General features: G+C 39.0%; 1 protein-coding gene across 4 annotated transcripts in view; it reads right to left on the bottom strand.

Annotated features, from left to right (window-relative positions):
• The window catches only part of CUL5 (cullin 5), a 97,855-nt gene that overhangs the window by 12,524 nt on the left and 70,708 nt on the right, over nt 1–14,623 (bottom strand). For all 4 annotated transcript variants that reach the window (XM_045038028.1, NM_001246321.1, XM_045038026.1 and 1 more), the window contains 5 exon segments: nt 13,623–13,753; nt 13,266–13,373; nt 9,776–9,840; nt 3,071–3,203; nt 2,060–2,191 (listed from right to left, as the gene is read on the bottom strand). In XM_045038028.1, coding sequence (XP_044893963.1) covers nt 2,060–2,191; nt 3,071–3,203; nt 9,776–9,840; nt 13,266–13,373; nt 13,623–13,753 — 569 coding nt within the window.

Below are 14,623 nucleotides of genomic sequence, written 5' to 3'. Positions count from 1 at the left end.
TTGAGCACCCAAAAACAACAGGCTGGAAGCTGACCCAAACCTACAGAGACAATGACAACTCTCCCAGGCGCATGGATGATGCTCATTCTGTGTTCTAAGCCACATGACAAGAAAGCACGTGCTAGTCAAACGATCCTTCATTTACACAACGGCTCTCCTGAGATATAATGCATCTGTCACAAAACTCACTCTTTTCCAGTGTACAATTAAGTAGGTTCTAATGTATTTACAGAGTCTCTATAGATTTAGTGTATTTAGTGTATTTACAGAGTCTCTATGGATTTGGCTACGGTGGACATTGGGAATTAGGGGAATCATATACTAGGTGGTCTTTGTAACGGAATTCGTTCGCTGAGCATGACGATGTCAACAATCATTCACGTTGTAGCATGTGGCAGTACTACCTTTCTCCTAACTACTAAGAAATATTCCATTGTATGATTAATCCACATTTCGCTTATCCTTTCATCAGCTGAACAGCACTTTGAGCCGTTTCCACTTTGTGGCTCTTATTAATAATGCCGCTACGAACATTCATAGACACGGCTTTGTGTGGTCATACGCTTGAGCGGAGTTACTTAGGAACAGAACTGCTGGGTCAACTCTGTTTAACTTTTTGAGCAACTGCCAGAGTTTTCCAAAGTGACTGCACCAATTTATATTCTCATCAGCAAAGCATGAGATTCCAACTTCTCCTCTTCCTCGCCAACACTTGTTACTGTCTTTTTAATTTTAGCTTCCCTAGGGAGGAAAGGAGGAGGAAAGTATCTCATTGTGGCTTTGATTTGCATTTCCCTAATGACTAATGATGTCGAACATCTTTAATACACTTATTGGCCATCTGAATATCTTCTGTGAAGAAATGTCTATTTTAATCCTTTGCCCATTTTTAACTTTTCACTGGTGAGTTGTAAGAGTTCTTTATATATTCTAGATATGACACTGGACATATGAATTGCAAATAATTTCCTAAGCAGTATTAAGTTTCTACAAAGAAATAGTAGTACTTTACGTTTATGAAAGTTTATGTTATAAATTACAGTATACTAAATACATATTCATTTACAAATTTTTTCCTATATATATTTTTTTAATTTTTTAAATGTATTTTTCTGAAAGAGAGACAGAGTGAGTGGGGGAGGGGCAGAGAGCGGTGGAGACACAGAATCTAAAGCAGACTCAGGCTTTGAGCTGTCAGCATAGGGCCTGATGCAAGGGTTGAACTCCTGAACCGAGAGATCGTGCCCTGAGCTGAAGTCAGATGCTTAAGTGACTGACCCATCCAGGTGCCCCTTCTTCCTATATATTTATAACAGAGAGTTTCTAATGTTTTGACAGAAATTTCTCAGTCACAAAATAATTTTTCCCACTGACTGTTAATATTAAGATCATTTTGCACACTGTCGGTTTGCAGGGTAATTTTTACTATCCTGTAAGTATCATGCAAAGCAGGGCAATGTGTAAATGTGTATTTTGAAATACATATATAAATGAAAGACATATATATAAAATATATATATATATATAACCACACACTATATACAATCTTGCTATGTATTAATAAAATCATATTATAAATCATTAACACCATATATATAAGTAAAAGACATTCATTACAGTGAACTGACAGGAACAGACTTAAAATATTTTGATATGAGAATTTAGTTATGATTAAATTAGCAGTGATTATCCTAAATAAACCATCGTCTTTTACGTATTGGTTCTTTTGCCTATACAAAAGCCTTTACTTACAGTTACGCATTTACTACTGAAAATACCTTAACAATGTAATGATCTGTCCTATAACCCATTTAATAAGGTCAGTTCAAATGGAAGTGGAAATAGAAAAGAGCAAAACATCAAAAGCACAACAAGAGCAAAGGTGTTTCACCAGAAGTCTTTATTAAGAAAATATACTTTATTAGATACCTATTTTACATAATTGATGCCATGTTCTTATAAAATGTCCCCTACTTCTTCAACACTAACAACATCACTTGAGCACACATAAGAACCATGTGCTATAGTAAGGAAAACAAATATTAAAAAATTTACTTACTCTTAGCCACTCTACCATATTCTCTTCAATTTCACTATCAGCAGAGATGTCTAATATAAGACGTCGCGTCAAATGAGCTTTGTGATATCTCATAAAAACGTCTTTATTTTGTACGTATTTAAGTACCAACAGCTGTACAGAAAACAGAGTTACTTTCAATTCATGTGCACTCTTCACCACCTCTCTCACTGAGCCCTTTCCATATCCCCCAATGTCAAAGTCCAGAAATTTACATGAGTATATACAGAGAGAGGTCTACTGAACTTCCCGTTTCTGAAAAATAACCAGTCCTGACACACTATTTTACTAAACAATTAGCAAATTTGAGACTGTAATCAAATAACCTTTTAGTTTCTATAAACATCAAATTTCCAGATTTCATATGCAACGTAATAAAACTTTACATGAAAATTAAGGGTTCTCCCCCATTTTTCTCTTCTGTAAAATCTTTTTCTGACACTCATCTTCTATTGTCTATATTCTCTATCTTTACTTCTTGTTTTTCTTCCTCTCTGTGTTCCTGGACTTACAGCATATTACACTAACAGCCAGGATACAAAAATGAAAGCAACTAACTCTTCCCTTCACTCACTGGTGTTGAAACACCTATCCTGGGCTCTCACAAAAAGAAAGAGGTGAAAAACTCCTAGTCTCTCCACTGCCATTCCAAACACCATCAGCCCCATTTCCCCCTTCTTTGTCCTTTAATAGAAGCTGGCACTGAATTCCTTCAAAACAATCAAGAAGGGGGAAGAATTAAATCTATTTTCCTTTCTAGAAGCTACAAAGTAAAAACTTCCAGGAAGAAAAACAACTGCCCTATAGAGATCTCACATTGTAAAATTTCATATTAGCTGCTCATAGATAAACTTTTAAAAGTTTAGATATTAGATAAATTTAGAATTAGATAAATTTTAAAAAATGTGATGCTATCACAGAAAGTCTTACAAGCAAAACACAAAATCAAAGTTAGATAATTAAAATTTCTGAAATAAAAAAAAAGATACATACCACTTCTTTAAGCTTTGCTTCAATCTCTTCAGAGGTTAGTTTTTTGCTTAACGGTGTTTTTCTTAACAACATGTCACAGTAATTGGCAAGCAGCTCAGGGCATTTTGATTCAGGCTGAGTTTTTAATCCCACCCTAAAAAACAAAATAAAAGCAGTTGATGAAAAGTGACTGGTATCTACAAATATTTTTTTTTTCACCATTTATTTTTGAGAGAGAGAGAGAGAACGAACAAGAGCAGGGGAGGGGCAGAGAGACAAAGAGGGAGAAAGAGAATCCCAAGCAGGCTCCACACTGTCAGTGCAGAGACTGACATGGGGCTCAAACCCATGAACCATGAGATCATGTCCTGATCCCAGATCGAGTCCGAAGTCCAACCGACTGGGACACCCAGGTGCTCCCTGCAAATATTTTTTCTAGAGCCAATTTTTCATGAGCAAGACAATGAGGGGGCATAACTTAAGGAGGCCCTCATCTCAGGTTCCCAGGGCTGGCAGGGCCCTGAGAGGGAGACCTCGAAGTAATCTGTATCCTGGGTGAGGGCCTGTCTACTGGTAGCCTTGCCAGTAATCTTTAAAAACTTTTCTTCAGGTACTTACTTGCTAAGTACTTCTGAAAAAGTATGTAAGTCCTTGCATATTTTTAAGTTAACGTTAAAAACTTTTCATTATTAATATGTCAAGAAAAAAGTTACTTCATTCTCTGAAATGTATCCAATGTAACCTAAATTCGTTATGTGATATCTACCATCATCCATTTTCAAAAACTGTAAACAAACTTTTCTTAAACAATGAAGAACTTTTAACTCTATTTTACTTTGCCAACAAAACTTAAAAGTCAGTGTACTATATTTTTATGCTTTAAAGTTCTTTATCTTACTTCTCTAAACTATGTATGAAATAAATTTAATTTCAACATTTCAAAATTTGTGTATATAAAACTTACATGTTGTTTTCCCAGAACTGAATTAACCAAATTATTTTAAGTACACAACTTTCCAAAATAACAAACTTGTAATGCTTGTATGTATAAAACATAGGCAGTACGTTACTGTTTGTGTCAACTCTTACTGAGGGAGATGAAACTTTTTTCCTCCAACTTATGAACCCAGAAATTACTTTTATTTCTACTTTTTTATCTTTATAAATATATATCTGTCCTGAAGGATCTTATTCTCATAAGTAAGTACATGAGACAGGAAGTTTTTCTGATGTCACTCAACCTGTTGAGAACCTTCCAAGTTACTGGCTTAAAAAATACATACAGATCTAACACAAAAGGTTGTTTTTAATAATGCATCAAACTAGCCATCAATTGTGTGGAAAGCAAAGAACTGGAAACCCTATGACTTGCAAAAGGATCTGATACTTAGTTATAAGAAATTCATTTCTTGGGGGTGCCTGGATGGCTCAGCTGGTTAAGCATTGGACTCCTGATCTCAGCTCAGGTCATGATCTCACGATTTGTGTTTGAGCCCCTACACAGGGCTCTGACAGCACAGAGCCTGCTTGGAATTCTCTCCATCTCTCTCTGCTCCTACCCCACTTGTGCTCTTTCTCTCGCTCAAAACAAATAACTAAACTTAAAAAAAAAAAAAAAAAAAAAGGAATCCATTTTCTGTACATCAATACCAATATTTCAAAATATTCCTTTCTTACACAACTCGAAGGCTTTTTTAAATGTTTATTTATTTTGAGAGAGAGCGTGAGAATTCCAAGCAGTCTTTGCACTGAGCATGGAGTCTGATGTGGGGCTCAATCCCACGAACTGTGAGATCATGACCTGAGCTGAAATCAAGAGCCGATCATCTAACCGACCAAGGTGGCTTTTTATGTTTCAAGGCAACACACCATACTAAGAACAAGGAGAGGGGCACCTTTCTTTGCACAGCAGGGAAGACTAACTGTGGGGAGAAGTGGAAAGGGCAAATTGTAACGATACTTCCACCAGAGGGCGCCAGTTTAGAAAAGAGCAGATGCGGAAGCGGAGGACTGAAGAACGCATTTCCTTTAAGGTTTCTAACTGGCACTCGCTAGAAAGGTTTTCTGCATCCCTGACGTAGACATGGGCCAGTGGGAAGACCACTAACTTACTTCCCATCCCTCTACCTTCATCCACCCGCACTGCCAATGCCTAGCTCCCGCACGAACTCCTGCCAAGTCTGCAGCGATCCATCATCTCCCTTCCTCCAATTCACCCTGCTGGGAAGACAGAGGTCAGTCCTTCATCCTTGACTCTTGGGAAGGCAGCGTGTCATTTCCTCTCCTGGGGCTGTTTTAGGGCTTTTTTGTTTCTTTTCAGTTTTCCAGCTGTTTCACTATGACGTACTGATTTAATTTGTATTTATCTTGCTTGGGATTCAAAGAGAATCTAAGAGTTGGCAGCTTTCATCAACTCTGGAAATCTATGGCCAATAACTCTTCAAATACTGCTTTTGTCCCCTTTTCTGCTCTAATTCCAATTACATATTGCTAAAGACATGTTACCTTTTCTCGGTAACAATTTCCACCTATGTGTTCATTAACGTGTATTATTTGTTCCCTATCACTTATTATCTATTTAAGCTTGTTATTACTAAGATATAATTCACATACCATGCAGTTCATCCATTTAAAGTATGCAAGTCGAAGTTTTTAAGTGTATCTATAAACTTGTGCAACCACCATAATACAATTTTAAAACATTTTCATTACCTACAAAAGAAACCCCACACTCATTAGCCAAATGCCATTCTCCAGCCACCCCTCCCTCCCAGCGCTGGTTACAAGTATTCTACCTTTTATCTTTATGGATCTCCTTTTTCTGAACACCTCCTATAAAGGGAATCATACAATGTGTGCTCTCTGGTGACTGACTTTTTAAAATTAGGATAATGTTTTTAAGATTCGTCCATATCATAGCACATATTGCTGGTTCATTCCTTTTAAAAAATATTTATTGTGGTAAAACACATTTACTGTTTTAATCACTTGTAAGTTTACAATCCAGTGGCAGTAAGTACATTCAAAATGTTCTGCAAATATCGCCACTATCCGTACCCAAAACTTGTTCACTGCCCTACACAGAAACCCTACATCCATTAAACGGTAACTTCCCAGTTCCCTCTCCCCACCCCCACCAAGTCCCAGCAGATATCTACTCTACTTTATTAATGGACCTGCCTATTCTAGATACCTTATATAAGTGGAATCACACAATATTTGTCCTTCTGTGTGTGGCCTATTCCACTTAGCACTTCTCAGGGCTTCATTCATGTTGTAGCATGTATCAGATTCTCATTCCATTTTATGGCTCAAGGACAGTCCACTGCATGGCTGTACCATATTTTGCTTACCCCTTCACCAGACAATGGGCATTTGGGTTGTCCTTTTGTGGAAGGCTATTAAGAATAATGCTGCTACAGGGGCGCCTGGGTGGCACAGTCGGTTAAGCGTCCGACTTCAGCCAGGTCATGATCTCGCGGTCCGTGAGTTCGAGCCCCGCGTCGGGCTCTGGGCTGATGGCTCGGAGCCTGGAGCCTGTTTCCGATTCTGTGTCTCCCTCTCTCTCTGCCCCTCCCCCGTTCATGCTCTGTCTCTCTCTGTCCCAAAAATAAAATAAAAACGTTGAAAAAAAAATTTAAAAGAATAATGCTGCTACAAACATTTGTGTACAAATAAAAACAATTTTTTTAAATGTTTATTTTTGAAATAGAGAGTGCAGAAGAGGGGCAGAGAGAGAGGGAGACACAGAAACAGAAGCAGGCTCCAGGCTCCGAGCTATCAGCACAGAGCCTGACGCGGGGCTCGAACTCATGAATGGTGAGATCACGACCTGAGCCAAAGTCGGCCGCTTAACCAACTGAGCCACCCAGGCGCCCCATAAATGTTTTTTTTTTTTTTTTAAGTAACCAATGTATTCACCACATCAGAAGAATATAGGAAAAAAAAAAAAAACCTTAAGCATTTCAACACAGAAAAAAAGTATTTAATAAAAGTCAATACCCGTTGATTTATTATCCAAACTTTTAGCAAGCTAGGAATAAAAAGCAATCTAATTAAGGGCATCTATGAAAAACCCTCAGCTAACTTTGTAATTAGTGATGAAATATTAAAGGCTTTCTGCTCCAGCTTGCCAAAATGACAGGGATGCCCACTTTAACTACATTTATCTAAAAATGTACTTATAATCCTAACCTGTTTATCAAGGCAAGAAAAGTAACTGGTATAAAAATCAGAAAGGAAGATATAAAACTTGTATATTTACAGATTACATGATTATTTACACAGGAAAACCTTAAGAAATCTGCTAAACAACTATAAGAACTAATAACTTCCACCAGGTAACAGGATATAAGATCAATATACTAAAATCAACTGTTTACCTACGGATAAATTATACTACCTGACTTTAAAACTTACTACAGAACTATATTAATTATGACTATAGAATAATGGCCTAAGAATACCTAAACAAATCAATGGAATAGAATAGGGAGCCCAGAAATACATACATATTTCGTTTTAAAGTTTATTTATTTTGAGGGGGCCTGGGTGGCTCAGTCAGTTGGGCATCCAACTTCGGCTCAGGTCATGAACTCGTGGTTCACGGGTTTGAGCCCCGCGTCAGGCTCTGTGCTGACAGCTCAGAGCCTGGAACCTGCTTCAGATTCTGTATCTCCCACTCTCTCTGCCCTTCCCCCGCTCATGCTCACTCTCTTTCTCTCTCTCTCAAAAAAAAAAAAAAGTTACAAAGTTTACTTATTTTGAGAGAGAGACAGAAGAGAAATAGAGTGAGAGTGGGAAGGGTCAGGGAGAGAGAGAGAGAGAGAGAGAGAATCCCAAGCAGGCTCTGCATTGTCAGCACAGAGCCTGATGTGGGACTCCATGTCACGAACTATGGGATCATGACCTGAGTCGAAACCAAGAGTGAGACGCTTAACCAACTGGGCCACCTGAGCGCCCCAACGTACATATTTTTGAGTGATTGGATTTTGACAAAAGATCCCAAAGCAATGCAGTGGGGAGGGAAAGTAATTCCAATAAATGGTGATAGAACCACTTGTTACCCACGTGGAAAAGAAAAAAAGTCAGATTTAACCCCTGACTTACACTATACATAATCATTAATTTAAGATGGATCCTAGAACTAAATGTGAAAGCTAAAATGGTAAAGCTTCTAGAAGAAATAAAAGAGATTATCTTCATGTCTCAGGGGTAGAGGTAAACGAAGTTTTCTAGATGAAACATAAAAAGCAAAAAACCATAAAAGAAAAGTACATATCTCTCAAATGATCTATATTTCAAAGAATATGTAAGAACTGTTATAGCTCACTAAGAAAAAGGAACAATGCAGTGGGAAAAAAAAAAACAGACAAAAAAGATACTTTATAAAGGAAAATATAAGAAGGCTAGGGGCGCCTGGGTGGTTCAGTCAGTTAAGCATCTGAACAACTCAAGTCATGATCTCACAGTTCATGAGATCAAGCCCCACACCAGGCTCTGTGCTGACAGCTCAGAGCCTGGAGCCTGCGTGGATCCTCTGTCTCCCTCTCTCTCTGCCCCTCCCCTGTGCTCATGCTCTCTCACTTTCTCAAAAATAAACATTAAAAAAAAATTTTAATATAAGAAGGTGAAATGATACACGAAAATGTGCTCAACAACAATAGTCACAGGAAATGGAACTGACACCATAATGAGACAATCACTACAAACTCTACAATGACCGAAATGAAAATGACAACTCTAACTGCTGGTAAGAACGCGGATCGACTAACACGCCCTCACGTCACTGGTGGGAGTGTAAAGTCTCACGCACACGTGGGAAACGAGCCGCTGTGATATGCCGGTACACACCTGAATCTCAACACCACTATGCTGCACTCAAAGAAGCTTTACAAAAAGAAGTGCATATTGTATGATTCCATTTACATAAAGTCCCAGATGAGGCAAAACTAATCTCGGCCGAAATCATCAGAACGGATGTCTCTGGAAGAGGACGGGGTAGGACTGACAGGGAACGGGTGTGGGGGGATTCTTGAGGATGATGAACATCCGGTCCATCGTACCAGGGGTGCAGGCATTTGTCAGGTGTCACAGAACCGGACACTTGGGATTTATGTATCTATCCGCATGTAAATTTTACCTGAACACATATACGACACCATATTCAATTAATGACCGTCTGCTGAAGTGTTCAGGGAGCGAAAGTTACTTGTGCCTGAAATTTCTTTTGAAATCCATTTAAAAAGCTGACTGATGATGTATACAGAGATACATATTTAACAAAGCAACAGGTGGCAGAAATTTGAAAATTTTTGTTAAAAAACGCGGGGGGCAGGGATGAATGAGGAAGACCTTTATGTATCCATATGAAGAGATTCTGAAAATGTAGTGTTTATGTGTTTTATATATTTCACAATGTATAAAGAAAACAGGACAGATGCCCTCTTAAATTTTGTCAAGTCAGCAGAACATTTTTCCACTTAAAAAAATAAGATCAACGTTTTTTGGTCACAAAAAGAGATAATTTAATATGAAATTAAAATTCAAGACAGTTTTTTCCCTCAAAAATGTGAGACAATTGTTAATATTCAACGGCAACAAAAATCATTAAAGTAAAAACAAAACAACAACAACAAAAATCAAACCTAACAGTTTGCATATTCAATAATGTATAAGACACTCCAAAAAATGAAAGAATTTTAAACATGATTTTTAAAGACTTACCCTTTCTGCTTCAAAGGTAATTCAAGTTTAAATATGGTAGCATCATTAACAACTGCTTTATATGCCTGTAAAGAATTCAAAATGTAATGAGCATTTTTGTTTTGAAAATACAGCTAGATATTTTTTTTATTTATTTGAAATGTTTGAGAGAGACAGAGAGAGAGAGACAGAGTGTGAGCAGGGGAGGGGCAGAGAGAAAGGGAGACACAGAATCCGAAGCGGGCTCCAGGCTTCCAGCTGTCAGCACAGAGCCCGATGTGGGGCTCGAACTCATGAATGGTGAGATCGTGACCTGAGCCGAAGTTGGATGCTTAATGGACTGAGCCACCCAGGCGCCGCCTACCCTTGTGTTTTTTAATGTACAGCTATATATTTTAATGGTGTACCTGGACTGACAGAATTTTTCAGGTCAATGACTTCATGCCCCTCCTGATGCTATGATTGTCGTTATTCTCAAGCGGGGTCTTAGTGCCGCCTGACCGCCACACCACCTTCTCTTGTCAATACGCTCTCCCAGAACACATCTCGTACCATCTCCTTTCTCTTCAGCCTCCAATATTTCCTCTCCCAGGGAGACTTCCTGCTGATGATGTGGCTTCCTATTTTCCTAATAACACTGAAGTGATCAGAATTCCCTCCCATTTCTTCTCTATCTTCACTTTTTCCCCCCACCCACCATTTCTGCAGCCTCGCCATACACACGTACCGTTATTTAAATCTTGAAAATTCTCTCTTGCCTTTGTTCACCTTCAGCCACAGTCTCATTTACCTCTCTCTCTTTAAGCTCAACTAATGGATAAAGCGCGCAGCCCATGGTCTCCAATTTCTCTACTGCCGTTCCTCCTGGGAAAACCTTCCAGGACCAGGCTTTCGCGCCACAGCTCCGCTAACTGTTCTCGCCAAGTCACTGACCACCTCCATGTTGCTGAAGACAATGGCCGATGCCCATCCCATCTGACCTCTCAGCAGCATTTTAAAACAGCAGATCACAGCCTCCTCCTCAAAGCGTTCCTCCCACTTGTCTCCTCCCACAGTGCACTCTCCTGGTCATTCCACTCATCCCTCTCTCACCTCAGGAAAGTTGCTTCTTCATCCTTCTCGTAACCAAACTGACTATCCCAGGCTGGTCCCTGAATCTCTTTGCTATCATCACCCATCACACTGGTGATCACAGCCAGCGTCCATGCTTTAAATGCCATCCAGACGCTAAAGCTCCCCATTTACGATTCCAGGTCTATTCTCTCCCTTACATGGCCGCCGTGACGCTGGCATGTCTCTAGTACATTCTACATCTGATTCATTAGCAAATCTTGGGTAGTTTGCTGTCATCATCAGTATCCAACCAACCATGACTACCTCTACCCGCTACCGTTCCGGGCCGAGCCTCCATCCTTACTTCACAGAATTGCCCAAGTAGGTTCCTAACAGCTCTTCTTGTTTCTTCCCTTGCTCCTCTTAGTCTATTCTTTTTGCAGCAACCAAGGGATCCTTTTTTAAAAAAATTTTTTCAAATGTTTATTTATTTGTGAGAGACAGAGGCGGGGGGCAGAGACAGAGGGAGAGGGAATCCCAAGCAGGCTCTATGCCATCGACGCAGAGCCCAATGTGGCACTCAAACCCACAAACGGTGAGATAATGACCTGAGCCCACAGGTCATGACCAAGAGTCAGACACTTAACCAACTGAACCAAGCTGGTGCCCCAACCAAGGGATCCTTTAAAATGTAAGTCATATGGGCTGCCTGGGTGGCCTAGTTGCTTGAGCATCTGACTTTGGCTCAGGTCGTGACCTCACTGCTTGTGAGTTCGAGCCCCGCATTGGGCGCTGTGCTGACAGCTCAGAGCCTGGAGCCTACCTCAGATTCTTCCCCCATCTCTCTGCCCCTCTCCTGCTCTCTCTCTCTTGCTCTCAAATATGGAATTAAAAAAATTAAAACGTAAGTCATATTCATTCTGTTCAGAACCTTTCAGGGACTTTCTGTCCAAATCAGGGTAAAAACCAAACTCCTTACCATGGCTCATAGCCTGACGTGATCTGGCCTCTATTATCTCTTTGACTTCATTTCCTCCTCTTCTCCCCTCACTTGATCCACTCAGGCCACAATGACCTTTTTCTCCCCTGTTCCTGGAATAGGACAGGGATATTCCTGCCTACAGCATTTGTATCCGCTGTCCCCTTTGGCTGAACACACTTCCCTCATATACCACATGACTTCATGTCTTAATCACCTTCAATCTTGATTCAAATGTCCCCTCAATGAAGCCTCTGCCAGCCGCTCATTTAACATTTCAAACCAACTCACTACCTCCATCTTCCCTTAACATCTTTCCTCCTCTCTCTCCCTCCCTCCCTCCCTCCCTCTCTCTCCCTCCCTCTCTCTCTCTCTCTCTCTTCCTACCCACGTACAAACAGAAAGAGGGGAAGAAAACAAAACAAAAAACCCTCAACCCTACTGGAGAAAGTTGATTGTCTTTTTAGAGACACAAGAACAACAACAAAAAAATCTAACTTGGGAAATAATGAAAGGTAGTTCAAAGCAAAAACACTGATGGTAATTTCTATAGTGATAGGTTTATGACACTTTAAAAGATACAACTCTCAGGATAATTCTGTGTTTTGTTATTATCCCATGCTAGCAAGGACAGAAGAAAGGGTAAGGGAAACAGGGTAAGTGACATAATACCCAGGAGTCCTGTGAAAAGGGCAGAGGGTGGAGGAATCAACTCTGCTTGGGACAGGATGTCGGGAGAGGCAGGCTATCAAGGAAGTTCCAGGAGGAATGTACTTTGAGGTGGGTCTTGAAGGGTGAAGAAGGGAAGAATAGGAATTCAATAATCAGAGTAAAAAACGGGAAAATATTCTTGGAAAAATGAAGGAGCAACTTTCTACTAAATTCTAGTCCATAAGCATACCCAACGCTTACAAAAACATGTACCAAGCCAAATATAGTAAAAATGGTTGCCCTCCACTGATTTAAAAAAAAAAAAAAAAAAAAGAGTTGCTAGGTTTTCAGTTTGTAACTTAGTAGCATAATGGTGCAAGTTTCTTTTTAAAAGTAAATTATGATGGGGCACCTGGGTGGTTCACTGGTTAAGTGTCTGGCTCTGTATTTCAGCTCAGGTCATGATCTCACGGTTGTGAGATTGAGCCCCGCGTTGGGCTCCGCGCTGGGCATGGAGATTGCTTAAGGTTCTCTTTCTCCCTCTCCCTCTGCCCCTCCCCTGCGCGTGTGGTCTGTCTCTTTCAAAAAATTTTTTTAAATTTAAAAATATAACATCTTAAGGACTGAGAACAAACTAAGGGTAGTTGGGGGGAGTGGGGGAGAAGGGAAAGTGGGTGACGGGCAGGGAGGAGGGCACTTGTTGGGATGAACACTGGGTGTGGTATGGAAACCAATTTGACAATAAATTATATTTAAAAGAAAATAAAAAATAAAAAAAATAAAAATAAAAATATTATGACAGTAGTGTTAATATACAGGAATACATACCTTATCTCTTGCAGTAAGAAATCGTGGATCATCTTGAAAAGCTTCTTTGACGAGTTTACTAAATCTATTAAATAATGTAAGTAACTGCTCAACGTATTTCTCAGAGTCCTAAAAATAAAATGTTTCGTACTCAAATGAGATTTTAAAAAGAAAACAATACAAAAAAATAATATAAATGTAATTTTAATAAATCATTATAGAGATAAAATTTGGGACTTCTCTGAAAAAAATTTTTTCTCGATATTAAAAGATGTTCCAATATTACTGTTTTGCCATCAATCACTATTTTAAATACCCGATCTTACATTTAAAAAACAACCTTGACACACATTCGTCCTCGCCATTGAGGAAACTTACAGTAGTAATAGTTTCAGCAGCTGCTACCATATCTGCCAGGCCAGCACTAATGATATGTTCCTCCAAGTCTTTCAGCATTGGCTCTATCCCATTGGGAACCTTGTCCATCAATGAAAACATTAAATGTAGTTCTGAAAGGACACAACACACTCATGAAATCACCTCATCCATCAAAATAAAGTTTCTCATTGGTCTAGAATGCCTATGATAGGAAAAGTATGGAGAAATATTAGCTGGAAATTGAGAACCTTAATAGTACTCTGTAGGTACAATTAGTTTAGGAGTTGTTACAATAAGTACTAGAACTTCTTGATCTACATTCCGACAAAAATTGTTTTTAAAGGAAACTCAAATTAAAAGTGATCACACAGCACAAAACCTAACTCCTCTTACAAGGTGAATCATTTGACCTTCAATTCCACAGAACAGTTTTTATTCTAAGAAGCAGAAAAATTTATGTAATAGTCTATTTCATAAAGTAGACACAATATTAAATTCATAGCACCATATCATTAAGTGGCAAAAAAACTCACATCATCAGAGTAATGATTACAAAAGAAAAAAGTGTATTAGGGATAACATAAAAGTGCACTCACTGACAGGGAATTTTTCAGTTTATGAAAGCACTGTTTCATGTTATACTGTTTAACTGACCTTCACAAAAATCTTGCTGCACAAAACTGTTTGCGACTAAATAATCCTTTTGAAGGGAGTCCAACAGGGATCAGATAAGATAGAACTCTACTTAGCTTGGCATACAAAGATTCAAATATTTCATTTATGCCAATGAGCTTTCTACTACAAAACTATTAACAAGTGTATGAACCTAGGTGAGCTGAAATACGTACTTTAAATGCAGCTGGAGATTTTTATACACAATGAAATCCGGAGAGCAATACATCAAAGTGTTAAAAGTTGTTATCTCTACGTAGTAGAAATATAGGTAATTTTTTTTTACCATATTCCTTTTGGTTGTAATGTACTTGCAACCTCCCCAAATA

The sequence above is a fragment of the Felis catus genome, chromosome D1 (assembly GCF_018350175.1).
Source record: "Felis catus isolate Fca126 chromosome D1, F.catus_Fca126_mat1.0, whole genome shotgun sequence".
NCBI classification, from domain to species: domain Eukaryota; kingdom Metazoa; phylum Chordata; class Mammalia; order Carnivora; family Felidae; genus Felis; species Felis catus.
Note: the sequence above shows the minus strand (reverse complement) of the source record. Positions and strands in the feature narration are given on the sequence as shown.